This window comes from Neohortaea acidophila, assembly GCF_010093505.1.
Source record: "Neohortaea acidophila strain CBS 113389 unplaced genomic scaffold BDY17scaffold_5, whole genome shotgun sequence".
Classification (NCBI taxonomy): Eukaryota; Fungi; Ascomycota; class Dothideomycetes; order Mycosphaerellales; family Teratosphaeriaceae; genus Neohortaea; species Neohortaea acidophila.
The window spans coordinates 1,031,355-1,056,743 of record NW_022985514.1 but is presented as its reverse complement, the minus strand read 5'-3'; the positions used below and the strand labels follow the sequence as shown (position 1 = coordinate 1,056,743).

Sequence of the window (25,389 nt, the reverse complement as noted above, 5' to 3'; positions counted from 1 at the left end):
GTGCATTCACCATTGCCTTTCAATCGTTCGTATTTTCCTCATCATCTCCAATGTTTGCTCGCGGCGCGCTACGTCTGATAGCGCGGCCAGCTTCTTGCCCTCTCCCCATCCGTTACGCCTCGACTTTCTCCGCCTCGGCCACCGAAGCCATGAATCCTCACGGCATTGAGATCTCCAAAGCCCAGCGAGTGGCCAAGGACGGATTTGTGTCGGGTACAGTGTCTCTCGTGTTACGCCTTGCAAAGCTGAGTCGTTGACTGATGCGGATAGCACCTTGACAGCCATTGGAAACACCCCCCTGATCAAGCTCAAGAAGCTCTCGGAAGAGACGGGATGCGAAGTACTCGGGAAGGCAGAATTTCAGAACCCTGGAGGCAGCGTAAAGGACAGAGCAGCACTGTATGTCGTCAAGGATGCCGAAGAGCGCGGTCTGCTGCGTCCCGGCGGGACGGTGGTCGAGGGCACAGCTGGCAATACAGGCATTGGCCTCGCCCACGTTTGCCGATCGAAAGGGTACAACTTGGTGATATACATGCCCAACACGCAATCCCAAGGGAAGATTGACCTTCTCCGGCTACTTGGCGCCACCGTCTACCCAGTCCCCGCCGTTCCTTTCGAAGACCCTCAAAACTACAACCACCAAGCCAAACGACACGCCGAACAGCTCGAGAACGCGGTGTGGACGAATCAGTTCGACAACACGGCAAATCGACAGGCACATATCGAGACAACCGGCCCGGAAATATGGGCGCAGACCGAAGGCAAAATCGATGGCTTCACTTGCGCCTCGGGCACGGCGGGCACAATCGCGGGAGTGACAAGATACCTCAAGACCGTGAGCAACGGAAAGGTGCAATGCTACGTGGCCGACCCGCCTGGGAGCACCATCTACACCTACGTCTCGAGCGGGGGGAAGCAGATTGCGCGGTCAGGCTCGTCCATCACCGAGGGGATTGGACAGGGTCGGATCACGGACAATCTCAAGCCGGACGTCGACTTGTTGGACGGCGCACTCTTCATTGCCGACGAGAAGAGCATAGAGATGGTGTACCGCTGCTTGGATGAAGAGGGGCTTTACCTTGGGGCCAGCAGCTGTTTGAATGTGGTTGCGGCGAAGGAGTTGGCCGAAAAGCTGGGGCCGGGGCATACGGTGGTGACCATTCTCTGCGACGGAGCGTACAGATATGCCGACAGGCTATTCTCGCGCAAATGGTTGGAAAGCAAGGACCTGTTGAAGGCGATCCCGGAGCACTTGACCAAGTATATCGTGCTGCCTTAGAAGTGGTCGAATCCTGTGCAATATGGTAACCTGATTGCGGCTCTGTGGTGCAGCACGCTATTGCAAACCGCTAGCGCGCAAATTAGGCTGGCTTGGCTCATGCAAGGACGGCCTAGATCAAGCTGACCTAATGTTAGAGCTGGCCAATGCCTTCACGTGCGGCTGATACGCCATATATCTGGACCCATCCCTTCCCTTCGCACGACTACTTGGTATTGTTTAGAGTAATACCGCCCACAGTCTCGATTCTCATTTGTTTCTGCACGTCGTTTCCTCGGGAGCCGACAACTACGTCTTTTCAGCAACACAACAAGTGTAGACAACCCAACAATCCGTCCAAAACATAGCCCATCACCAAAACCCAACAAACAACCACCACCATGGGCAGCATAGATCACTACACCGCCGCAAAGCTCATCGCAATCCCCACCGCCTTCTTCCTTTCCGGCTACGGCAGCGGCTTCTCCCAAAACTCCGTGCCTCTACTCTACACCCAGCCGGCCTCGGTGTCGGCCTCGATCCTCGAAGGCATCTACAAAAACGGCGCCAAAGTCATGGCCCCCGGCGTCGTACTCAGCACCACCGCCTTCGCCTACCTCGCCTACTACGCCAAATCCCGGGCCGAGCGGAATCTGTACGCCGCTGCCGGGGGGTTGGTGCTCAGTACGCAGCCATGGACTTTGGGCGTTATGCTGGGCGGGATCCAGCGGTTGGGGGCGATTGCGAAGAGTGCCGTTGAGCAGCAGAAGGCTGATGCTAGTGGGGAGGCGGTTAGGTTGTTGCAGGGTTGGGTGTGGCAGAATTGGGTGCGGGCGGTGTTGACGGCTAGTGGTGGGTTGGTGGGGTTGTATGCGCAGCTGTATTAAGCATGTTGGGTGGATGTAGTGGGTTCAAGTAGAAATATACACAAGAACGACTCGTCAATTGCATCGATTTTAACTACATGTCCTTACTGCGATATGGGATAGCTCGATAGGTACTGTTGTAACGCGCATACCAACGCCATAATACTCGGAGCTGATTGGCCAATGACTCGCATCTACACTACCACCGTAAGCGACCGGACCTATGGTGCTCTAGACAACAGACGACTCGCAATACCACGTCGAAAAAGCTAGCATGCACCGAGCCTGGTAGGCATCAACCATCAGTCGCGAGGCACGCAGTCGGATTCGACTGAAAGCCAGCCAAAGCATGACCGAAGAAAGCGATCAACGGCCACCCAAGCCAGGAACAGCGTGCATAGGGTGTCGACGCCGCAAGCTCAAGTGTTCGCGCGAACCCGACGGCTGCACGAATTGCCTACGATCCGACTTGCCATGTGTCTACCCTGCGCCCCAATCAGGCATCAAGCGGAAACGAGGTCCCTACAGGAAGGACAAGCCGGCCCGCGAGCGACATCTCGAGGATCTGGTGCGCTATCTCGAGCCCCGCGTGGCTCGCGGCGATGTGCCCGCCAGCACCGACTTTGGCGAAATTCATAGCGACGGCTCCCACCACACTAGTGGAGACCAATCGCCTTCGCAGATTGCAAGGCCGGAAAGTGCCCATCGAGGCCCTGCGTCCGGCAAGGGCAAACCCGACGACCTGGTGAAGGATGCCTTGATCGCATTGACCAAATCATCCGCAGTGGGCAAGGAAGCCTTCTCGTACAGCCAGGCTGCGGCGGCGAATAGCAGTGTGAGAGAAGTCGGCGAGCCTGGCGGATTCGGGCAGCAGCCCAGCGTCGCTGTCGTCTTCGACTACTGGCACATCTTCGTCACCCGCTTCGATCCATTGACAAAGGTCATTCATTGCCCGACTTTCGGCCATAAGCTGTGCGAGAATATCGGAGATCTAAACTCCCTTCCAACATCGACTCAGACTCTGCTCTTCGGCATCTACTATGCCGCTGTGACCGCCTGCACCCCAAAGGAGGTACGGAGGAGGTTTGGTCAGGATCGCGAGGAGTTATTGGAGCGGTATGGGCGGACCATCGAAGCTACGCTGGCGGATAACTACGGAATGCCGGAGCTGGAATCACTACAGGCGCTCGTAATATACATGGTCAGTTCAATCATCGCTTTGCTCGCACGGACACGCACTGACAACTCCACAGGTCTCCATCCGCCGCCAGGACAACGCAACCAACACCCGCGCCCTCTTTTCTCTCGCGGTGCGCATGTCGCAACTGATGCGCATCAACGAGGACCCCGGCGGCCAGTATCGCCCGCTGGAAGCCGAGCTCCGTCGCCGTCTCTGGTGGCACCTGGCCGGGCTGGAAAACCGCGGAGCAGAAGAAGGCGGCGCGCGGAAGACGAGCATCATGGAGGACTCGAGCGTGCAGCTGCCCGCGAACCTCTTCGACTATGACCTGCAGGAGGATCTCGAGGAGCTTCCGAAAGCGCGAAGGGGCACCGCGTCTACGACGTTCTTCCTCCTGCGTTGTAGTGTTTTCAAGCTGATTCGGGCGCTTGTGCTGTTGCGTAAGAAGCACGAGGCTGCCTATGGGACAGACTGCGATGACGAGCTGGTGAAGACGAAACAGCGGCAGGTGCTGGAAGAGACGCGCCAGATGATGCAGCGGGAGTACCTTCACAATATGGACGAGTCACGCCCATACGACTGGCTATGTCTGAACTTCATCCGCACAATGCTGGTACGTCCACTCGTGAACCCAGTCTCACCAAGCTCCCTTTCCACCGAAGCACCCGCTAACTCTCAACAACAGGTCAAAGCGCGCCTCATCATCGACCACCCCCTCAACCGCAAGCCCACGCGCGACATGTCCGAAGACGAGCGCATCGACCTGCTCAAAGCGTCAGTGGAAATCATCGCCTTCTCCCACTCCATGACCTGCTGCGACCGCGCGGGCATCGAGCAGTGGGCCTGGTACCTGCGCACGTGGGTGCAGTGGCACTCGCTCGCAATCGTCATCTCGGAGCTCGGGCGCAGCAGCGACTCGCAGTTCTCCAGCGACGCGTGGGCCGTGCTCGACCCGTTCCTGTCGCGCTGGGACAAGATGTTTGCGCTCAAGCAGGGCGAGGCGGCATGGGATCATGTGAATACTTTGATTAAGCGGGCGAGGGAGGTGCGGCGGCTGCAGGAGGAGGAGGAGCGGCGGCGGCGTCTTCGGGCCGAGACATTGGAAGGCGCTGCGCACGTGTTGCGGCGCGATGTGTCTACTGTCGACCCCCAGCAGCCTGCGACATCAAGTGGCGAACCGACTACCCTCTACTCCCAGCCACTCTACGACTCCAGCATGCACGCTCAGGACGCGATCCTGAATCCGCTCCCGCCCAACGCACAACTCGCGGAGCAAACAGGCTGCACGCCGGTGATGGAAGGGCTAGACGTGGACTTCAGCAGCGGATTGGACACCGGCCTGCTGGACGACATCAACTTCTCCGCCTTCAACTTCGTCTTCGCCGACACGTCCTGGGCTTTCCCGCCCACGGAAACGAATTGGAGTACGGAGGGCATGATGTTATGATGTCTGGTCCCATTGCTCCTCTTCGTCCTCTGCGGCTTCGCGCAGCGCCAGCCTCGCTCGCACGTCCCGCACCAAACCCTTTGCTTCCTCAACCTCTACGCCGTCTTGGCAGAGTTCGTTTGCCAATTCCATCGTGCGCTGCCAATCGCCGCAGCCATATGTCCACTTTGCCAACCACAGGCGCGCACGAGAGGTGATTTGCGTCACGCCGATGCCCTCTTCCCCCTCCTCCGCTCCTTCCTCCTGGTCGAGACATAGCTGCATATACGCCGCGGCCTCCTCGTAGTTGTCGTCGCGCTCGTACAGCAGCGCAATGTCGAACAGCACTTGCGGATCCAGGGCGCCTCCAACAGCATGCGCCAGCGCATTCCCCCCACTGCCAAAACTGGAGCCTCCTATATCCATCTGGCTGCCGACTTGGAGAGCACGCTTATAAGCCTGGATAGCATTCCCCAGCTTTCCGCACCGGGCATACGCATTGCCCATGGCAGCCCACATTTTCGGATCGTGCGGACACAGCGCCGCGGCGCGCTGGTAGTAGAACAGGCTGTAGGAATGCAGCTCGAGCATTTCGTATCCCTGGCCCAATCCATACCACGCGCGGTAGTCCTTGCGATTGATGTCCACGGCGCGGCGGTAGGACTCGATGGCGGCCTGCGTGTTCTTCAGCTCGATGTACTCGTGGCCCATGAGCGTCCAGGCGGCCTGGAAGGTGCGGTCGAGCATGAGGGCGCGGCGGAAGCAGAGCACGGCTTTTTCGTGCTCCGCCATGAGCGAGTAGTAGTTGCCCAGGATGCAGCTGGTTTCCGGCCGGAATTTGTCCGTTTCCGAGGCGGTGGCCGCGAGGGTGGCGAGTTTGGGCCGGTTGGGGAGGACGTAGAGCAGGTTGCTGTAGATGTCTGTGCCTTCGAGGCGGTGCGGGAAGGCGTGGAGGAGAGCGTCGAAGGTGGCCATTGCGGTGTCGTGGTCATTCGCATGGTAGGCGAGGAGGGCTTTCTGCTGCGCGAGGAAGGGCGAGGAGGGGAAGATGGAGGTGACCTGTGCGAGGCTGTGGTAGACTTCGGGCGTCTGGAGGTAGAGTTCTTGGCTGCAGTGGATGTAGAAGAAGAACTTGATGATGTTCTCGGGGAGATGCGCGCTCACTTGCCGCAGTTCGTCTACGGAGCCGATGAGGGAGGCCAGTTCTAGCCAGGCGGACCAATTGTAGGGGTTGAGATTTACGCTGCGGAGGAGCCATTGTTTCGCCAGCGCCTCCGATTTGGTGCGCACCAGTACGACGCCGTAGAGGTAGTCGAGCCAGCCTTGTGAGTTGTCCATGTTTTGCAAGCCGCCACGGGCATTGAAGTATTCCTCGAGTATTGCCAGTACGGCGGGAATTGCCTTGTTGGCCGTGACGGGTCCATCAACGGGTCCGAGAATGGTTTCCGAGTCTTCCACCTTGCGCTTCTCGCCCGACATGTATTTCGCGTACAGGGCCAAGAAGAGGGCCTTTTGGCTGAGATTTTTCGGTAGAGGAGGTTGCTGTGGCTTCAACAGCTTTGCCGAACCGCGTGGACTCTGGAGGCTGGTCTTCTTCGGTGTTGACTGTAGCTGTGCGGCTGATACTGCCTGCTGTGAGGTACTGTTTATGTGCGGGACGGGAGTGGGTAGGAAGACAGCAGCACAGCGGTCAAACTCGCGACAGTGGAAAAGTGATTGTGCCAGCTGGTACTTGTGCAGCTCTTTCGCTTCTCGCTTCGCTTCCCTACGGTCACGATCGGTGGGCGTGGCAGTTGTAGGGGATTGCGCGGCATCGTCGTCGTCAATGTCGGTATCGGAGGCATCGTCATTCGTGAGATCGTTGGAGGCGGTGGGAGGGAAGGAGTTGAGGAGTTCTGCCGTCCTGATTGCATCATGTTAGGGGGTGCGAGGATGATCTATCAAGTGCACTCACCATTTCGCGGCCTGGAAAAGACAGCGGTCGTTGCACGCGCTCACGGAGGCTTGCAGTTGTGCTTGCAGGTCGGCCTGCTGCTCCGGAGACAGCAGCATGGTCTGTGGGAATTCGGTCGCCTTCAGGATGTGTGGGTGTGGATGAGAGCGTGCATGACGGTGGATTGAAAGAGCAAGACGTGGAAGCAACGCGTGCGTGTGTTGAAGTGCAAATAGCAACCCCGCATCAATTGACGCCACAGACGCCTTACTCTCCACTGCAGCCTTGAGCAACATGTTTCTTGCAATCGTCACATCCTGGACGGGTGAACAGAAATTACAATATGTCTTCAACAATGGCTTTTGATGTCGGCCTCGGACTGGAAAACACCCACGTCCTCATCACTGGCGGTGCAGGGCTAGTAGGCGGGCATGTCGTCCGCGCCTTCCTCGCAGCGGGCAGCAAGGTAACGGCCGTCGACCTCGCGCCCAACACTCTTTTCGAAGACAATGACCACCACCCCAATCTCCACTTCCTCAACGCAGACATTCGCGATCCGGCGAGGATGGAGGCCGCGTTTCGCAGAGCCTGGAGCAAGTTTGGCCCCGTGCACACATGCGTCGCCCTGGCGTCGCTCGACCTGAGCGTGCTCAACCAGACCGACTCTCTGGCGGACATGGATCCGCGCGAATGGAACAACGTCATCGATACGAATGTCAACGGCACCTTTGTCACATGTCGACAGTGGCTGCGATCCCTCCGAAGCGCTATCGCAGATAATCCGGATGCAACATCCGAGTTGCGGAACGTGAGTCTGATCATCATGGGCTCGGAATCGGGGCGTTTCGGCGTTCGTACCATGGCCGCATACGCTACTGGAAAGGCGGCGGTGCAAGTTGGTTTGCTGCAGAGCCTGGCGCTAGATGTCCCGCGCATCTTTCCGAGGGCGAGGGTCAACGCCATTGCTCCTGGGCCGGTGGACACCCCGAGGTATCGAGAGGAGATGGCGACGTATGGACGAGAGTGGCATTGGAAGGAAGCCGAAGCAACGTGAGTCTTTGCTTCTCTCATTTGTCATCACGATGTGCGTGGCTAACTTTGTGTTGCAGTGTGCCTTTGGCGAGAGCAGTTCCGCCGGAAGATGTAGCCCGGACGATCCTCTTCCTCGCTAGTGAACGGTACAGTGGAAGTGTACACGGACAGCTGATCCCCATCGACGGAGGCAAGACGGGAGCGCTCGCCTGGACTCAGCAAGAACTTGACAATAGAATAACGGCCTAGCTACGAAGAGACGACTGCTACGATCAGATTGGAGATTTGACACTGCTGTCCTACCGACTTGCTGGGGGTATTTACATTCTCAGTTCTTCACATCATCGACTCCGCCTCTGAGGTCGGCAGCCTAATAAAGGTACGGCACGAACTTGTACGGAACTTTCTTCTCGTACGCCGCGTACTGTGCACCATACTTCTCTCGGAGGTAGTCTTGCAGGACGGGGATGGCACGAGTGACAAAGTCCCAGGCAAAGAAAGCGGTGACTGTGGCCCCCCACACCCACCCACCAGCCGCAAGCGCATATCCGCCCCTCCACAGCGTGTAGCCGAAGTAGTTGATGTGTCTACTCAATCGAAACAGGCCTCCCGAGTAGATCTTGCCATTGTTCGCAGTGTCCCCCTTGAACTCCGATCGCTGTAACTCGGAGATGAACTCGAGCGACAAGCCGAGGACGTACAGCGTCGAGCCAACGATGAGCGGCGTCTGGGGAAAGTGTTCGCCGTTGACGGAAGCGGAGGTGTGCGAGCAGATGAAGAGGAGGGAGTTGATGGAGTTGAGGCCGGCGTTGAGCGCGCCCACGGCCGCCGAGGCGGCGACGTCCATCCTTTCCTGCCGCACCCACAGATGGTGGATGTTCTGCTTCAGCACGCTGCCGACGCACATGGCGAGCAGGATGCTGCGGTAGGGGCTCAGGGCCAGGCGGTCAAGGGCGGTGTTGGTGATCCATGCCGGGCCGCTGGGCAGCGTGGTGCTGCCCAGCCGCTCGATCAACGCGTTGCCCCAGTTGTACTTGAGGATGCGGTATTGGAGGAAGGGATCGGCGCCACGCAGGCCGACGAAGGTGAGGGTGCCGAGGGGGTCGGTGGCTTTGTGCGAGCGGTCGATGAGGTCGCGCGAGTCGCGATGGGAGGAAGCGGAGGAGGACATGGTGACGGGTGGGTAAGATGTCGTTGCGAACGGGTGGGATGGGTTGGCTGACTCGAGCAACGCGACGTGATCCTCAGAGCCGAGGGAGTGTCGTCAAGGCAGAGAGCTAGCTCCAGCTCCCACTGCAGTATCGCGGAGGGGAGCCGCGCGCGCGTTTACGGCTGCATGCATGAGACTGCCCCAAGCTTCGGGGCGGAACGGACTCGCTGGCTGGCTGGCTGGGGCTGGACGTTTATCTTATCTCATCCCGTGTGCCGAGCTGCGGGCTGGGCCAGTCTCGACTTTTCGAGAGAGGCCGATCGCCCCTGCGGTGTGAAAATTCGCAGAATTGGCAACTGCAAGGACATCACTCGACATTCACTTGGCGAGAGGAAGGAGCGATGCATGTTTCTGCCTCGCTATATTCCACAACTTGTCACTTCCCCGTCCAACAACGAGTGGATCACGGGGCGTCCACGCGACACAAGCGTCCCCCAGTCTCTGTGGCGCGCCGGCTGGGGGTGGCAAAAGCTTCGACTGGCCTCGACCTTCCATTGAAGATTCTGAAGCTTCTGTCTGCTCGCCGAGCGGGGCGCGCGATTGGCTGCGGCGCGGATTAGCATCCCACCACGCCCGCCTGCGATGCAACCTTGCGGCAGCGTCGGCGATAACCTAACGCAATTTGGCCCAGCGGGCCAGGATACGAGCAACTTTTGGAGCGTAGGCCGTGGCGAGGCGTGGGGTATCTTGCTCCACGCGCACTGCAGATTTTGGGATTAAAGGTAAGCGTCCACGCGACCGTTCGTCGTCCCTCTCTCTCTCCCCCCCTCACTCACCGTCCTTTGTGTGTTTCCTCTACTCCACTCCACTCCCGACCTTCCCACCCCACCCCTCTCTGGGTATCTATCACAGAAGGAAACATGGATTTGGAAAAGGGTGGCCACGGCACGCCGGAGATCCTCTCCCAGACGCCCCCGGATAAGCTGCAGCGTCCATTGACCGCCGACGAGAAGCTTGCCGCCACGACCATCGACATCGACTCCCGCGGTTCCAATACGTCCAAAGATATCGAATACAATGGCCTCTCCGCCCACCAAGGCAATGGCATCCTCGCCAGACTGCGTCGTTTCGAGGAGTCGCTCGACCGCCGGCTCGGCGTCGAGTCGCAAGCCATCGACCGCAAACTCCCCGAGGAGCGTGCCGGTGTGAGCTGGTGGGATCAAGTCAACATGGCCTTCCTGTGGTCGTCGGGCGTGCTGAACATCAGCTGCTTCGCCACCGGTTTCCTCGGCTTCTTCTTCTCCCTCTCCCTCAAACAGACCATCCTCATCGTCATCTTCGGCTCTTTCCTCGGCTCCTCCCTCACCGGCTTCTGTGCCACCTTTGGCGCTCCCATGGGTCTGCGACAAATCTCCGTCTCTCGTTACTCCATGGGCTGGTACCCCAACAAGGTCATCGCTCTGCTCAATTCCATCCAGAACTTAGGGTGGAGCGCCGTTGCTTGCATCACCGGTGGTCTTGCTCTGGAAGCCGTGTCGAACGGCCATGTCTCTGTCGAGGTCGGCATTGTCGTCATCGCCGTCGTTAGCTTCGTCGTCTCCTTCGTCGGCCTCCGCGCCATTCTCGTCTACGAGAAGTACGCGTGGTTCGTCTTCTTCATCGTCTTCATGATCATCTTCGGCGAGACCGCGCCCTACTACGACAACACCACCCCCGCCAGCGTCACCGGTGCCACTCTCAGCGGCCAGGTCCTGACTCTGCTTGCCATCATCTACGGCTCTTCCGCCTCCTGGTCGACCTGCGCGTCCGACTACTACGTGCACTACCCGCCCAACGTCTCGCGCGTCAAGGTCTTCCTCATGACCACCTGCGGTATCGCCATCCCCACCAGCATCGGCATGACCGCCGGCGCCTGCGTGGCGTCCGCGTTCAACAACGTCCCCGCCTGGGCCAAGGCCGACGACCGCGGCCTCGGCTTCCTCATCCAAACCATGCTCTACCCCCGTGGCTTCGCCGACTTCATCCTCGTCCTGCTCGTGCTCTCGGGCATCAACAACAGCATCATCAGCGTGTACAGCTCGGCCATCTCCTTCCAGCAGCTCGCGCGCCCCTTCGCCCTCATCCCCCGCTTCCTGTGGAACATCCTGTGCTTCTGCATCGTCATCGCCCTCGCCTCCGCCAGCCGCAACAGCCTCCTGACCTACCTCCAAGACTTCCTGTCTCTCCTCGGCTACTGGTGCACCAGCTACGTCGTCATCGTCTTCTCCGAGCACTTCATCTTCCGCAAGGGCGACTTCAAGAACTACAATCTCGAGGGCTGGAACGACCCCGCCGTCCTCCCGCACGGTTTCGCAGCCGGCGCTTCTTGGGTCCTGGGTGCGGTTGCGTGGATTCTCGGCATGGTGAGTGATTTATCCCCCTGAAGTCCTAGCTATGCATTATACTGACATTTGCAAATTAGAACGCGACTTGGTTCATCAGCCCTATTGCAAAGACCATTGGCGCCCACGGCGGCGATGTCGCCAACGAGCTCACCCTTGTTGTCACCGCGCTGGCCTTCATCCCGCTGCGTGCCATGGAGTTGAAGTATTTCGGAAAATAAGCGTATCGTGCAAAAGTTTCCGCCGGCGGCGTGAAGGCTGGCATGGGTTGTATATGTAGCCTCGTGACTTGCTCAGTTGCGGCTAGCAAACGTAATGCATTTTTATGAAGTTGTTCAAGAGAAGTAGACTTGCGATCAGTGCCTCTCACACGATGACTGCGTAATCTAAGAATGTAAACGCCCTCGAGGCCTGCTCCATTGCCAACAGTGCGTGGTAATATGTGGCGTGCTGAAAGTGGGAGGAGGCCCGGGCATGTTTTCGGCCTTAGGCTCCATTGCCACGCATCCGATATCACCCACACATGTCGTAGTCATTCACTTTAGTATCCAAACCCCCAGAATGACACAGCTACACCGCAGCTAACCCAAAGCCCGTCCGAGGCGTCTCAAATAAAAGAAAAATACCAATCATTGAGCGCACAACCCTCCCGCTACCCGATGCCCGCAACAGGAGCAGCAGCAGCATGCCCTCCTCCCCTGGGTCTTCCCCGTCTTCTCCCACCCCACTCCGCGACGCAATCATCCCCGCCAAAACGGCGCTCAGCTTCGGCGCGAACCTGGAGATGATCAAAATCGCCACGGTGCGCGAGTCCAACGCGCAGGGCAAGCGGCTGTCAGGCCTTGTGGCGGTGTTTGTCGGCGGCACGAATGGGATTGGCGAGAGCACGGCCAAGGAGTTTTTCTTGCGCTCGACGGCGCCGAGAGCTTATATTGTTGGGAGGTGAGATTCATCTCCTCTTCGTTGTATTGGTCTGAACAGGATTGACGAGCGAATGTAGGAACGCGACTCGTGGCGAAGCATTGGTAGCCAAACTGCACGCCATCAACCCGCAGGGCGCCGCCTACTTCCTGCAATGCGATATCTCCCTGCTGCGTAACGTCGACGAGCTGTGCGCGGACCTGCTCCGCCGCGAGGCGAAGATCCACTGCCTCTTCCTCACCGCGGGCTACATGACGCTGCGCGGCCGCACGGAGACGGACGAGGGCATCGACCGCAAGATGTGCGTGAATTACTACGCGCGCGTGCGCTGCATGCTCAACCTCATGCCTGCGCTGGAAGCCGCGGCGGAAGCGGGCGAGTTGTCGCGCGCCATTACCGTGCTCGCAGCGGGGTCAGAAGGCGAAGTGCGCCTCGACGATTTAGATCTGCAGCGCGACTTCACCCTGCACGCCTGCCTGGCGCACTGCGTCGTCATGACGGACTTTATGGTCGAGGAGCTCTCGCGCCGCCACCGCGGCACCTCCTTCTCCCACTCCTACCCGGGGACCGTGAAGACGGGCATCGCAAACGAACTCTCCGGCCCCGTGCGCCTCGCCGTCAAAGTCCTCTACGCCGTGCTCACGCCCTGGATCCTCAACGTGCAGGAGTCGGGCGAGCGGCACTACTTCCAAATGACGTCGCAATGCTACCCCGCCGCCAGAGCGCAGAAGCCCCAAGAAGGCGACGACAATGACGATGAAGATAAAAGGGGCGCAGGCATCCCCCCTCCCCCGGGTCTAGGCGTGTTCAAAGCCATGGACGGCACGCCCGGCGGAGGTGCATACCTGCTCGACTGGGACGGCAAAACGTGCGGCGACGAGAAGGTGCTGGGCAAGTACCGCGACCTGGACATGGGGAATCTAGTGTGGGCGCATACGATGGAGGTGTTTGCGCGGGCGGAGAAGGCGAATGCGAGGCTTGCGAAGAGGCGGGCGAGTGCGGAGGCGGAGGGCAGTGGGATGAGGGGGATTCCGGATCCTGTTGGCTGGCGGCCGGCTTCTTGATGGCGGGGGGCTGTGGTGTCTGTGATTGATCAACTGGTTTTCTGTTTACTAGCGACGGCGTTGGCGGTTCGGGAGCATATAGAACGGGATAGAATGTACAAAGAAAGAGAGCTCGACGAAGATGACGACGGGGGATGAAACGAGTTGCAACGCGAGCATACACAAAAGCAAAGAAAGCAATACATGCACTATGAAATACGCATCTGCAAGTTCAAATCAATCAACCAAGCGCGTGCCGTCGAGGTGTCGAGTCCAGCAATGACAAGGCCTATTACGCGCTGAAAGCCACAAAACGAGTCCGCGAAACCAGCCGTCAAAACGCAGGAAGGACTCCTTCATTTCTAGCACCATCGCTCCCCCAGCCGCGGAGCACCCCCCTGCCACCCCTCGCGCTCAAAGTAGCGAAACACCAACTCGTACCCATCGAGATCGTGCACAATGCGATCAACACGACGATAGCCCTTCACCGACTCCATCAGCTTATCCTTGCGAGCGGCCAACTCATCGTGCTCGCTCTTCGTCTCAAACAGCGTGACGCTGAAGCGCGCAGGCTTGAAGATGCCGACGACGTGCTGCACGATTTCGAGCGTCGAGCGGCTGCCGGTGTGCTGCTTGGTGGGCACGTTGGTTTCGAAGCTCGCGTACGAGCATTGCGGCTCGGGGGTGACGTGCACGGTCCAGTAGCCTGTGGAGTCTGGTTTGTTGGGGATGGGCACGATGCCGTTGGCGGAGTAGCCGCAGGGAGTGAAGAGGTAGGAGTCGATGTGGGCGTCTGGGTACTTGGAGGTGGGGTAGACGTCTGCCAGGCCGCAGCCTTCGGTGACTACCGTGCCGAGGGTGTGGCCTTCGGTTGTTAGCTCCTCGGAGAAGGTCAGCGCCTCTTCCTCTGCGGAGGCTGTAGAGTCCGAGTGCTCCGAAGAGGTCTCGACGAAGACGTCGAAGTCTGAATGGGTCTTGCTGAGGTCCTTGTCCATCAGCTCGTTGACATCTGGAGCACTCTGCTCAGAGATAGAGCCAAGGTGGCGAATAGCCTCCTTGCGAGCTTGGTGAGCACGACGTGCATGGTCCTGGGCAGTCGAGCTCGCATTTTCGAGGTAGAATTGCCGCGCATTGTCCACGTCCAAGTCGGTCATCAAGATCTCCAGTGTTTCGTCACCATGGTCCTCTTGTAGGATTTTGGTCACCGCAACATCGAGATCCTGTGGCGGCAGGTCACCACGACTTCCACTGCTCACCGAACGACGCTCCTCTGGCGTCGCAGGTGGGGTGAGCACACTCCCCGGGCCCGTGATGTAAAGATACCAATGCTCCCCGTTCATTTTGCCGATCATATAGGCACTGCCGCCGACGAACATCTTGTCCAAGTATCGAACTTCATCGCGCCAGCTACGGTGCGGGCCCTTCTGCTGATCGGGGTAGAGGTAATTCTTGCGACTGTAGAAAACACGATACGGCGTGGCCGCGACGGCGATGCCCTCGGGGAGATCTGCTTTGGCATGGGTAAAGCCAGCCTCAAGGGCTGCAATTTCCAGAATGCGCGGCATTCCTCGCAGCAGCGTCGTCGTGCCACAAGTCTTGAGCACAATTTTGTGGGGGAAGACAAACATGCTCGATTCGGAGAGCAAGTAGGCGTCGACGTTGGTGGATTCGACGACAGACAGGACCTTGCATCGGACAAGGTCGAGCATGTCCTTCCACGTGGCTTGAGAGACCACCTTGAGGCCGTGCGGCGAAGCGGAAGAGGGCAGGGCCTTCTCGGATGGAGCGAACCATACTTCTAGCAGCTTCTCGGGGCCTTCAAAGGCATTGCTGGAGTCGAGATCGACAGCCGTGATGTCCCGATTGATGGTCCATTGCGGCGTGCCACTAAGTGATGCTGATGGCGAATTGGTGTAGTTGGTTGGAATCCCCGTATTCACCATCTCCAGGTCGTGGAGATGTTGTCGGCACTTGTGGATGGTCGTTGGGCGGGAGTCGGGAAGGAGCAGCACTTGCGGCTTTGGTGAATCTCGTCAAAAGCTGATCGGAGACGCTTCGTTGATAATCTCGCTTTGGACTGGGAGCAAGACCTCACAGAGAAGTACTTCCACGAGGGAGGCTGGCTTACGCCAGCAGCAGTGCTCAGCGGGGGGAAATAAGCGTGGTCTCCGGGGTTGATGTTAGGGAGGTCGCGCGGAAAGAGGCACCAAGAAGCTCTTTGGTTGCGGAATCTTGTCGATAGTGCTAGGTGACGATGGTGTGCGGGGTCCCAGTTGAGGGAGGAACGATGTGCAGTAGGGTTGGTGATGGCTTTTGATCAGTCTGGAATGTGAGTCGTAGTAGAAACAGCAAGTAGCTCGTGTTATCGAGGCCTGAGCAAACAAGTCAGTGAATACAGCCACATTGCGGGGGGGACACAGTGCCTCACTTCTTTGGCTTGCAGCAGAACCGAAGAAGATCTTCTGGACGCATTAAATGCGGTGGTGGGAGCGAGGTGGCGAAAAAGAGAGACTTCTTCCTACAACAGAAGAAGTCTCGAAGGATAGCGGGTGCTGTGTGCCAGCGGGTGGATGGAATTGGGAATGGGCGCCAGAGCTGTCGATTGACCGGGGTTAGACCTGTCAGGAGGACGTTGGATGGAAGATAAATAGGGTGTTGTGGGTGAGGAAGAGATGGGAAACAAAGGGAGGAGGTGAGGGAATTTTGGCAAGGTGCAGGAGCCAAAAAAGAATTTCCCCCACCACACTCGACATCGACATCACATGCCGAGCCCGCCCTCGCTTCACCGCATTTTCGTTCTTCTCTGTACATCGCTCCCGCCCAGATCTGTAGCTGTTTTGATCGCCAGGACAACACTACAGATTGTCTCCAATCGTCCAGGAACAACGCCCACAACTCGCATGAAGGCGCGTGCTCGACGATCGCTATCCTTCCCCTTCCCACCTGGGCACGTGCTTGGCATTGTGCCACGTCGGAATCGGACAAGAACAGACTAAGCATGGGTATCCTGCGTGGCATTCAACGCAATGGGCACTCTTTAGACAGAGTCCGGCCCATTGTCAATTCAAAGACACTTCCTCCCTTCTCCTTCACATTCCATTCGTGATGCTGGGCCCAGTCGGCGGCCGAGAGTTCAACAAGCCCGCAAATTCCCGTATATCCAACACCACATCCCCCGGCCGTTCCCACAGAGCGAAACGGACTCTGCCTTCCCTCCTCTTGATCATGGCCACTCGGTGATATGCCTCTAGCCATTGCGGAGGAGTGTGATGCTCGCCTGCGCCCATCGTCGCCTCGCGAAACAAGGTGACGCCAATGGGACACATATTGAAGCCCGTCCACAGCGTAGGGAGGAAGTGGCTCGAGTTGGTCAGCCATCGTAGTGCCACTTCCGGCCCCGGCAGCCAGTACAGCATTGTCCAGTTGACAAGTGCCATTGGTGACCAGGGACTGGCGAGTTGGCCGCCGCTGCCGCTATCCCAGTATGCGGGCGCTTCACCAGCAGGGCTGTGTGGAGAGCGGGATGATTGTGGTGATACTCCAGCGCTCTGTGGAGTCATTGGCGATGCGATGCTGGGTGGTATCCGTAGCGTCGCAGGACTGTGCGCGGGCGAAGGGTTCGCCGCACGGGGCGGTTGGATCGCATCCAGCATATGAGCCATCAATCCGATCGGTGAGTCGCAGAGCGCATACGCACTCGTCTGCGGTCTGTCGCGCACAGGGTTGCTGAGTGCCGGCGTCAAAGGGGGCGTCAAGCCCGGGGTGTGTAGGGACAGATTCGACATGGGGTCGGAGAATGCTGCCACGTCTTCCGTAAGGTAACCGAAAGTCGACCTGCGCAGATTTGCAAAGGTCAGCTTGGCAATATTTGTTTGAATCGTGTGAGGACGGAGTGGGCGAACCTTGGAGCTGGCACTTCCGGGTTGACTGTGTGTAGCGCAAGGCAACTCTCGGGGTGCAAGAGGGTGAGCATGCGCGCGATACGAAACCCCCTATCAGCCGTTAGCAACGGATGCATCGCTTGCCGGGCGCTTCGAAAGTCATTACCATCCGGATCCATGTATCATGTACCGACCATACCCGAGCCCCTTCATCAACGCGTCAAACACCTCGGCCGTACCATGAATATTGTTGGCAACTTCCGGTACGGGCTCACTGAAGGCGAACCCTGGAATCGACGGGACAACAACGTGAAATGCCTGGATCGAATCGTCGCCCCTAGGCGGAGTCGTGATGGGGTTGCACAGCGCGTCAATGACTTTGGAACTCGTGATGAAGCTCTCCGGCCACCCGTGAATGATGAGGAGGGGAATTGCGCTGGCAGAGGCGGATCGTTGGTGGACGTAGTGAAGGCGTGTTGCATTGATGGGCACTCGGAATTGAGGCAACGCGTCGTTGTAGTATAATTCCTGCGCTCTCCAGTCATAGCTTTCCAGCCAGTGATCGAGTAGGGGCTCAAGATCGTGCTTGACGACACCAAAGTCGACTTCGTTCTGCGCAAATCGCGGCTCGCGAGGCAGTCGCGTCAATTCGAGTTTCTGTCTTGTGAGGTCAAGATATTTCTGCGAGACGTGCATTCGATAGGGTTGCACGACGTTCAATTCGGGCGGGGACTGCGATTTGGAGCTGGAGCTCCACGCCATGTTATTGTTGGCAAGGGAGAAGAATCATCGAGTCGATGTGTGCGATTGGAGACCTGTTCTGTCTGTCCCACCTCCGTGATCTCCAACGGAAGAAGCAATGTGTTCGATGTGCGGGTTGGACCACAACGACCCACCGCCCGGAATCAACGCCGAGATATGGGTATGAAGAACGGGAGCGTGATGAGAGCCGGGAACCCCGTGCCTTGATGAAAAGCAAATGAAAAGGTCCAAAAGAACCGAGGTGCAAGCGTGTCGATTGTGTGCAAGGATTGGACGTAGGCCAAATGAAAGAGGGAGATGGTAGGGTATATGCGTTTACGATTATGCAGCACGCGAAACGCTGGACATTTGACTGCACAGCCATTCAAAGGCATTCGCAAGCCTTGCAAGGCCCCCACGAAACGGCGGCTCAGGATGGAGACGTTGCCACGAAATGATGCAGAGACAGGCATCGGCGCCTCCGTTGCGCACTGGGGAAGGAGGGCGAAGAAATTTGGGCGATGCGCTCATACTCTGGTCAAAAGGCCCGACTGCCATTGGTTGGGGCGGAGCGCGATCAGCATCCATGCCCTAGCCTGGCGATCAGCAGCCTGCAATCACGTAGCCTGCTTGCCTGCGATCATCATTAGCCTTTCCACCGCCTTGCCACCAGCCACAACCCGGCAAGCATATTGTTGCACAGTTGGGGCGCACAGCCACAGATTCCTGGGCCAGACTTTCGCGGACCGCGGGAGCCTCAAGGCGAAAAGTGGGCTGCGGCCGGGATTACTTGCATACGCCTGCCTTTCCGGACGTGCGTTCGACCGCTTTCGTTGGTGCGGTGGGCAAAGGATCTGCCGTATCTGGACGCGTCAGGCATGTTCTTTCCAGCTGCGGTGACGGGGCGGCACCGCAAGTGCCTTGCGTGCTTCCTTGGCATGTCACCGTACATCGCCTGGCCAGCTGAAGGGCGAGCACTTTGTGCAAACGGACGTGCGGGCCGTGGACATGGCCGACGGCAACCGAGGCTGATGCGGTCAGTGGATGTCCCATCACGGAGCTTAAACGGTGGAGATGCTCTGCCGCCGTCATCATCGGCAGCAGATGGACGGATTTCTCCAGTGGTCTTGAGCTGCCATAGAAAAGCAGCAACAGCGATCGGATGGTGTATTCGAGGCGGAGGGAAGTCGGTGCTAAGCTTCTGTACAGACTCTGACGCCACAAGCCTCTGTCTGAGCATATTTTGACGGCGGCGTGGAGCACGAAAGACGCCTGGCGTGGAGGTGGAGGTGCAGGGACTTGGTGCCTGAAGCATGTGGAGTCCTGCGCCACACCTGCCTCCGTCTGTGCGCCCTCCATGGCCTCGATGGCGCAACCCGAGCCGGGGACGGTCATCACGCAGCACCAGACACTACTGTCATTACGTCCTGCTTCGTTTGCAGCATTCGCGCCAACGGAATAGAATCCAGCTGTGGAATTTGTCACTGATCACTCATCGCCAATCCTCCATCTGCCAGGGTTACGTTAAGCACTGCCCTAGTGAAAGGATTAGTTGCTTGGCTCCCACCCCCCCCGTCAAGGATCAATCTCCTCCTAACTAACTTAAACCTACATAGGAAACCGACCGCGACGACATGGCATTCCAAATGATGGCCACACCCCGCGGGATGGCCTCCTGCAGCCCCCGGATACTCGTGCTTCCGATTAGACACGAGACGAGATCTTAGAATCGCCGTTACCGCGAAAACTCTATCTACCAGATCTCTCTGCAATAGCAAAACCAACCACTCGCGCCCCTCTTCGGAAGCTTGCTGGAATGGGCAGAGCAGCAGCCGAGTCGACCGCGTTGACCGCACCATTGCCCACGTGCCAGTCCACCCGGTCATGTCTTCCACGCGAGCGTGGATGGGCACACTGGCAGGCCAAATAAGCTCAAAACTGTCCTGATGGCTCCAATGCAACCACGGCGTACCATGTACCACTCTCAATCATACACTCCCCGTCAACCCATCAACGACACCATCTCTCTTGGCAAAGCAAGTGCTCCGATTTCCTCAGTGCCACATCCCGGCAGAGGACTCGATCACGAACAGGTGCTGCTCGGGCAGTCATTGTCTTGCACGCACAAAGATTATGCACAGCTATCTCGTGACTGTCTCGCAGCCGCACAAGTTCGATTGAACCACTTCCCCTGCCTCCCGGAATTCCAAATCCACACCTCCTCTCCTCACACATGGTGTCAGCAACGGCGCGGCGCGCCGCGGGCGACACCCGACGCTGTCATCGCCTGCGTGTGAATCGATCACCATCGACCAGTAGGAACGTAGAGCCCTAATAATGCCATCTTGTGTCCCACTAATATCGATCGCAGCCGAGATCGATCGGGCCTAACACGCCATCCCGGCGCTTGCAAGTCGTAGCGGTGTGACAATGCACAACTACCTTGCACGGCATGCACGTAGCCGTGTTCGTCGCGTCGTCCTCTAGTGACCGTTGAAGTAAATCAGTATCGAAATGAAATCACTGATGATCGACTCTCGTTCATGAATGATTCCAAAGACGCTCTCAAACAGCTGTTGAACGACTGGCGAGAAACACCACGAGCTCAACACCGTCTACACCCCCGATATGGACCTCAATCGAAAGACAAAAGGCATCCGAACCCCGGAAATCCGAGCAGAACTCTCGAAGAAGAGGCCACACGTACACAGTGTCCGCCTCGCTCAATTCACTGCATGCAGGATGGGCAGCTACGTAACGTGTCCCACCCAATCATGCTACGGGAGGTATATGTTCATCAGCCGACGTCTCTCGATAGCGGCAACGACCGCCCATACGGCCCTCTCCGAATGTTGATGCAGTTTGCCCTCCACCAGCAACGTAAGAGAGCATGGAGGGCACCCGGCTGCAAGAAGTCGGGGACAGCCAGACATTGCAGCGCCTTAACTCGACCCAGCGGGCTTCGCGGATCGACTTCGTCCCACACCCGATGACCTGCAAGAGCGAGAGTCGTCAGCAAACCAAAGCAAGACTACAACACCACCTCCAAAGGAATAAGAAGCGGGAATAGACAAAACTTACATCGAGATCCTCCGCGCTACACCCTGCAGCTGCTTATCCTGATCGACCTCGCGGTCTACCCGCTTCAAAGCCTCGTCGCGCTGCGCCTCAGTACTCTTCCGCACCTCCTCACCCGAAGGCGGCAGCCGCTCATTCTGCAAGTCCACCTTCCTCGCGTCCTCGAACGACGTAATGGCTTGCTTGATGCCCTCGGCGCCGAGCATGAGAGTACCCGCGGGCAAGCGGCCGCCGGAAGCAGTCTTGAGCTCCGTGACGCGCTCGCTTTCCTCGCGCAAGACTTGGAAGACGCGGGACAAACGGCCGATGGCGAGAATCTTGTTCTTGATCGCGCGACGCTTGAACTCGATGCTTTCCGGGTCGTGGACGTGACCGCCGGCGAGGGGAGGCGAGGCGGGCCCGCTGGAGTGCGGAGTGTCTTCTTCCAACTCCTCTTTGCTGCAGGTGTTGAGGATGGCGATGAGCATGTCGGTGATTTTCTCGCCGACAAACGGTAAGCTCCAGGTGAAGACGTCCATGAAATTCGGCAACCAGTAGGGGTGAGGAGTGCAGTTGAACTGCCGGATGTTCATCACGTTATTCTCATACTTGAGCACGGCGGCCTTGTTGTTGTAAACGTCCAAGTAGTTCGGGGCGGAGAAGATGGTCATGACGGATGGGAAGCCGGTCGTGCGGGTTTTGCGGTACATTCTGTATCCCGCGTCTTGGGCTTCGTGTGCGCGGATGATGGAGAGCAGATTGTTCTTTTCCAGGAACGCGCAGGCGGCCGGATAGGAGAAGAAGTAGGAGCAGCCTCGCACGTGGTTGTGGACGAAGTATTCTTGCGTCTTCTCCTGCCCAAATTCCTCTAGCGGATCGGCCCAGAGAATATCGCACATGAGGCCGGAGGTGGGGGGTTCTCGGAAGCGGTCCAGCGCCTTGAGATCTTCCAGCGTGTGTAGCTCGGGCGACAGGCCACCATGAATGCAGAGGAATTGCTTATTCATGATGGCGGCAAGCGGGAGGGCACAGAAGGATTCGCAGCACGCATCGTATACTCTCTCCGAGTATTTGTGCTTGCATTCCAGCTTAAAGGTGAAGTAGTCGGTCAAATGCCGACACTCGTGGTTGCCTCTTAACAGCCACAGGGTGTTGGGATACCACATCTTAAGCGCCCACAAGTAGAGCACGCACTCGATGGAGAAGTAGCCTCGATCCACGTAGTCGCCGAGAAAGAGATAGCGCGTCTCTGCAGGGTCGCCGCCGACTTCGAAGAGCTTCATGAGATCGAAGAACTGGCCGTGAACATCACCACACACGGTGATTGGGGCATCCATCTCGAGCAGATTGGGTTCGGAGCGGAGCAGGGCTGTGCCGGCGTTGATGATCCATAGCGCTTGCTCTTCGGTCAAACGGCCCTCGCGATAAAGATGCTGCTTGAGGAATTGGAGGTTGGGCTTGGTGCGGTCAATGGGCGAGATGAGTTGCTCGTCGGTGGGAACATTGAATGCCGGGGCTTGTACGTCTTATAGAGGGAAGAGCAATCAGCAGGGGTAAGGCATGGTGTGAGGCTGGTGGCGATGCATACCTTTGCACACGCGGTCTTGTGTGCTCACTTGCGTGCCATCTTCCATGGTGTGTAGGGTAAAGTCAATCTCGGGCACCTGCTTCTTGTTCTGCACCGCTCGAATGGCATTGTCAATGTATGTGGGCTGCTGGTCGCCGCCCGTGTGGTGGCCGTCCATCTTTTCGAACCCCTTTTCCTTTGCTTTTCCTCGCAGTGGAGATGTCGTTGACCGATTTCGAGGGGGGTAAATATTACCAGAGGATGAAGGAGATCTGTCGAGGTTGAGGAGGTGGGTGTGGGAGGACCTCGTAAACGCGCAGCAAGAAGGGGGCGGTGGAGGCGGGGTTGCGGTGGGAGGTGTATGAGGGGGTGGTGCTGGTTGGGAGCTTCAGAGAGAGGCGGATTTCGACGAAAGTACGTGATGGGAGTAGTCCACGCTTCGCCCGATATCTCGAGATATGTCACTTGCGAAAGGCTGGTCGAGGGGATGGGTGGATGTTGGATGTGAAGTGTGGCCCGGCCAGAGTTCAGGCTGTGCTGGGTGGAGTTAGAAACGCCCGAAGCCAAAACCCTGCGCGCCGCTTGAAATAGCCAAATGAATGACGAGGGCGTTGCTGCCTGAGGCACTCGTGCTCACCACCCCACGGCTTGAAGACGTGAACATCGTCTCCTTCGCCAACGAGGGTCCAGAGCAGATATCTGCACAAATGGGATGCACATGACTCCCACGAGCAGATCGTCGTGCTCGTCTGACCCATTACCACATCGACCTGGCCACTGCACTCTCCCGGCTGCCCCACTCTCCTTGTCACACCAAGCCCAACCATTGTACCTCTTCGTGGACCGCGTACTTACATACAAATCGCAGGGGGGTAGCACACCGATGCCGTCGCTTCCTGCTTCATTACACGTGCATGAAGTGTGGCATGACTGTACCACATCACTTCCAGCAAGTTGCACTCACTGGTCTCGCATCTACGAGTTCACAATACCATGATGAGCCATAGTGCTGCCGGGCTACAAGCGCATTGTTCAACCACTCCGCCATCCATCAAGCGGTACAAAGCTTGAGAGAAACGTGTTGCGGATATCACGCTTCGTGTACAATAGGCCTTCGCAGAGGTGATACGCTGGCGCTTAGCTTCAGATCATCACAGCCGACTTGTCATTGCGCATACTGTGATACGTGAGAACAGGTTGAGCGGTCACGCGCACAATGATGTGGCAACAAGCGTGTAATCTTGGAGAGAGAGGTGGTATATAGAAGGGGTGCGATGTTCATCTTTTCTCGTACTTGCTCTCCAAACCTGCGAAGGTTCATTGTTTGCATACCGCTTCCAATTCCAGACGCTCAACGAGGGCTGTCGCTCGTATCGAAAAGTACGTTTCTGCTCCAGTGGGCTACCTAGAAGCGTAGGTCTGACAAGTCGAGATGGACATGTTAGTACAATATCAACCAAATACACAACCTGATGACCCTCAACACTCAACTCGCACACCACTGTGGGTGCCAAAAAGATGAATCGAAGCAAAGCGAAGCCATGGCAAGCATCGACCACCCATTCAACAAATGTAAATGGAGGATGGTAAATCAGATGGACGGAACCAGGCGCAGAACGAAGGTCACGGATTGCGCCAGCCGGAATTGCAAGTGGTCAATTGCCTACAAAGGCTTGAATCAAGGTGCTTGAGAAAGGGATATGCGGAGCTGGGTCGTTTTCAGGTGCATTATTGGTCATATCTTATGCAGAAGGATGGAAATGTCGGCCGCTAGGCAGCTTCGGTTTTGTCGAGTCATGTTGCCGTATCCGGGTTGGCAATCGCTACTAGCTCCAAATACTTCATCAGCTGCTTGAGTCCTGCTTCATCATTCGCGAAGGACGAATAGTCTGTGAAGCCCTCGTTCCACCCCGACGTTCCCTTTCCCCTGAGATGGAGGTTTTCAGGCGCGCAGGCGTTGAAGTCAATGAGAAACGTGTTGCCCTCTTCGTCGAACATGATGTTGTCGGGGCTGATGTCGTTGTGTGCGAGGCCAAGGCCGTGGAGATGTCGAATGGCAGCCTCCACGCTCCGAAAGCACCTCCAACGGGCGGCATGGTCCATGGATTCTCGCCGGTCCGACAAGCGACATGCATATCGATCCAACACCATTCCGACTACACGGCCATCCTCCACTAGACAGCCATAGTATTCGGGCAGGTTGGGATGTGGGTTGGCGAGGAAGTGATTTTCGTAAAGCTGGACTTCGTGAAGCAGTTCGTGAGCAAGTGCCTGCGTTCCACGCTCAAGCCAGTACCATCCAAAGCTGGGTCTTTTGATGTACACGCCTTGCGGTATAGTTTTGGCGGCGTAGATGTGAAGATGTTCCAGCTGCAAGGGATAGATTTCTTCGCGGGGGACAGGGCTCATTTGGACTTTTGGAAAGATATCGTCGAATTTGCCTCGTGCGGTGTTCTCGCCGTACTGAATCGAGTTTCCGGAGCGTGTTACGATGAATGCGCTGATGAACTCATTGTGTTCATCGCTCCATTCCTTCCTCACTTCAAGAGAGTCAATATGGAGGTTGTTCATGTTGATTGAAAGTAAGATCAAAGGGGGTCAAGTAGGAAGTCGAGGACATCGAAAAAGGGGGGGAGGAGAGGTGCTTTTAAGACCGAGGAGGAGGTCTCTCATATGCCTACCTGTACTCATTCATGCCTGAACGTCTCTCATGTGCCTACCTGTAGTCACTCATGCCTGTCTTCAGTGTCTACCTTACCTGGGTCATTCGTGTGCCTTGCGCATGTATTACGTCTAGTCGGGTGTCTTCAATCCCTTCTTTGCATACAACTCCGCGTACGACAATGAAGATAAAGTCAGCTCCTGACTTGCACGTGGTAGTGTCGACAAGTGATGTGCATGGATGCCTGAGGTGTGAGGAGATGCGGGTGGGTCCGTCCGTCCCAGAAGCCCC

The 25,389-nt window shown here is 57.5% G+C and overlaps 14 protein-coding genes across 14 annotated transcripts; 7 read left to right on the top strand and 7 right to left on the bottom strand.

Moving 5' to 3' along the window:
* Positions 1–50: 50 nt before the first annotated feature.
* On the top strand, positions 51–1,279 carry BDY17DRAFT_250467 (tryptophan synthase beta subunit-like PLP-dependent enzyme; the record flags this gene model as incomplete). Its single annotated transcript, XM_033731063.1, has 2 exons — positions 51–213; positions 282–1,279. 2 exons carry the CDS (start codon positions 51–53, stop codon positions 1,277–1,279), a joined length of 1,161 nt encoding a protein of 386 aa, XP_033589938.1.
* Positions 1,280–1,659: 380 nt separating this feature from the next.
* BDY17DRAFT_310389 (uncharacterized protein) lies at positions 1,660–2,145 on the top strand (the record flags this gene model as incomplete). The annotated part of the gene is made up of 1 exon (XM_033735430.1): positions 1,660–2,145. One exon carries the CDS (start codon positions 1,660–1,662, stop codon positions 2,143–2,145), a length of 486 nt encoding a protein of 161 aa, XP_033589937.1.
* A 328-nt stretch (positions 2,146–2,473) lies between these two features.
* BDY17DRAFT_310388 (uncharacterized protein) lies at positions 2,474–4,751 on the top strand (the record flags this gene model as incomplete). Its single annotated transcript, XM_033735429.1, has 2 exons — positions 2,474–3,325; positions 3,378–4,751. The coding sequence occupies 2 exons, from the start codon at positions 2,474–2,476 to the stop codon at positions 4,749–4,751; spliced, it is 2,226 nt and encodes a 741-aa protein (XP_033589936.1).
* BDY17DRAFT_249923 (anaphase promoting complex subunit 8) lies at positions 4,746–6,782 on the bottom strand (the record flags this gene model as incomplete). Its single annotated transcript, XM_033731025.1, has 2 exons — positions 4,746–6,633; positions 6,685–6,782. 2 exons carry the CDS (start codon positions 6,780–6,782, stop codon positions 4,746–4,748), a joined length of 1,986 nt encoding a protein of 661 aa, XP_033589935.1.
* A 236-nt stretch (positions 6,783–7,018) lies between these two features.
* On the top strand, positions 7,019–7,944 carry BDY17DRAFT_324105 (uncharacterized protein; the record flags this gene model as incomplete). Its single annotated transcript, XM_033737133.1, has 2 exons — positions 7,019–7,713; positions 7,773–7,944. 2 exons carry the CDS (start codon positions 7,019–7,021, stop codon positions 7,942–7,944), a joined length of 867 nt encoding a protein of 288 aa, XP_033589934.1.
* Positions 7,945–8,065: 121 nt separating this feature from the next.
* BDY17DRAFT_249899 (uncharacterized protein) lies at positions 8,066–8,866 on the bottom strand (the record flags this gene model as incomplete). The annotated part of the gene is made up of 1 exon (XM_033731024.1): positions 8,066–8,866. The coding sequence occupies one exon, from the start codon at positions 8,864–8,866 to the stop codon at positions 8,066–8,068; it is 801 nt and encodes a 266-aa protein (XP_033589933.1).
* Positions 8,867–9,638: 772 nt separating this feature from the next.
* BDY17DRAFT_297325 (permease for cytosine/purines, uracil, thiamine, allantoin-domain-containing protein) lies at positions 9,639–11,630 on the top strand. Its single transcript, XM_033733582.1, has 2 exons — positions 9,639–11,247; positions 11,307–11,630. Exons 1-2 carry the CDS (start codon positions 9,766–9,768, stop codon positions 11,445–11,447), a joined length of 1,623 nt encoding a protein of 540 aa, XP_033589932.1. The 5' UTR covers positions 9,639–9,765; the 3' UTR covers positions 11,448–11,630.
* Positions 11,631–12,010: 380 nt separating this feature from the next.
* On the top strand, positions 12,011–13,211 carry BDY17DRAFT_249607 (uncharacterized protein; the record flags this gene model as incomplete). The annotated part of the gene is made up of 2 exons (XM_033730999.1): positions 12,011–12,168; positions 12,227–13,211. The coding sequence occupies 2 exons, from the start codon at positions 12,011–12,013 to the stop codon at positions 13,209–13,211; spliced, it is 1,143 nt and encodes a 380-aa protein (XP_033589931.1).
* A 341-nt stretch (positions 13,212–13,552) lies between these two features.
* On the bottom strand, positions 13,553–15,133 carry BDY17DRAFT_324101 (S-adenosylmethionine decarboxylase; the record flags this gene model as incomplete). Its single annotated transcript, XM_033737132.1, has 1 exon — positions 13,553–15,133. The coding sequence occupies one exon, from the start codon at positions 15,131–15,133 to the stop codon at positions 13,553–13,555; it is 1,581 nt and encodes a 526-aa protein (XP_033589930.1).
* A 1,146-nt stretch (positions 15,134–16,279) lies between these two features.
* BDY17DRAFT_324100 (Alpha/Beta hydrolase protein) lies at positions 16,280–17,833 on the bottom strand (the record flags this gene model as incomplete). Its single annotated transcript, XM_033737131.1, has 3 exons — positions 16,280–17,024; positions 17,093–17,182; positions 17,238–17,833. 3 exons carry the CDS (start codon positions 17,831–17,833, stop codon positions 16,280–16,282), a joined length of 1,431 nt encoding a protein of 476 aa, XP_033589929.1.
* A 666-nt stretch (positions 17,834–18,499) lies between these two features.
* Positions 18,500–19,482, bottom strand: BDY17DRAFT_146014 (uncharacterized protein). The gene has a single exon (XM_033729571.1). It carries the CDS (start codon positions 19,205–19,207, stop codon positions 18,599–18,601), a length of 609 nt encoding a protein of 202 aa, XP_033589928.1. The 5' UTR covers positions 19,208–19,482; the 3' UTR covers positions 18,500–18,598.
* A 1,229-nt stretch (positions 19,483–20,711) lies between these two features.
* On the bottom strand, positions 20,712–22,788 carry BDY17DRAFT_146011 (serine/threonine-protein phosphatase 2B catalytic subunit). The gene is made up of 3 exons (XM_033729570.1): positions 22,458–22,788; positions 20,894–22,394; positions 20,712–20,806 (listed from the first exon to the last, which is right to left on the bottom strand). The coding sequence occupies exons 1-3, from the start codon at positions 22,612–22,614 to the stop codon at positions 20,755–20,757; spliced, it is 1,710 nt and encodes a 569-aa protein (XP_033589927.1). The 5' UTR covers positions 22,615–22,788; the 3' UTR covers positions 20,712–20,754.
* Positions 22,789–23,881: 1,093 nt separating this feature from the next.
* BDY17DRAFT_297313 (uncharacterized protein) lies at positions 23,882–24,213 on the top strand. Its single transcript, XM_033733581.1, has one exon. It carries the CDS (start codon positions 23,909–23,911, stop codon positions 24,125–24,127), a length of 219 nt encoding a protein of 72 aa, XP_033589926.1. The 5' UTR covers positions 23,882–23,908; the 3' UTR covers positions 24,128–24,213.
* Positions 24,214–24,230: 17 nt separating this feature from the next.
* BDY17DRAFT_310380 (kinase-like domain-containing protein) lies at positions 24,231–25,007 on the bottom strand (the record flags this gene model as incomplete). The annotated part of the gene is made up of 1 exon (XM_033735428.1): positions 24,231–25,007. The coding sequence occupies one exon, from the start codon at positions 25,005–25,007 to the stop codon at positions 24,231–24,233; it is 777 nt and encodes a 258-aa protein (XP_033589925.1).
* Positions 25,008–25,389: the final 382 nt, after the last annotated feature.

Excerpts from the sequence above, each read along its gene's own strand:
- BDY17DRAFT_146014 (XM_033729571.1), bottom strand. The coding sequence starts at position 19,207 with ATGACCGTCCCCGGCTCGGGTTGCGCCATCGAGGCCATGGAGGGCGCA.
- BDY17DRAFT_146011 (XM_033729570.1), bottom strand. The coding sequence starts at position 22,614 with ATGGACGGCCACCACACGGGCGGCGACCAGCAGCCCACATACATTGAC. Across the intron at positions 22,395-22,457 it reads ACAAGACCGCGTGTGCAAAG|ACGTACAAGCCCCGGCATTC; the intron begins GTATGCATCGCC and ends TCCCTCTATAAG. Across the intron at positions 20,807-20,893 it reads GTAGCGCGGAGGATCTCGAT|GTCATCGGGTGTGGGACGAA; the intron begins GTAAGTTTTGTC and ends TCGCTCTTGCAG.
- BDY17DRAFT_297325 (XM_033733582.1), top strand. The coding sequence starts at position 9,766 with ATGGATTTGGAAAAGGGTGGCCACGGCACGCCGGAGATCCTCTCCCAG. Across the intron at positions 11,248-11,306 it reads TTGCGTGGATTCTCGGCATG|AACGCGACTTGGTTCATCAG; the intron begins GTGAGTGATTTA and ends TTTGCAAATTAG.
- BDY17DRAFT_297313 (XM_033733581.1), top strand. The coding sequence starts at position 23,909 with ATGACCCTCAACACTCAACTCGCACACCACTGTGGGTGCCAAAAAGAT.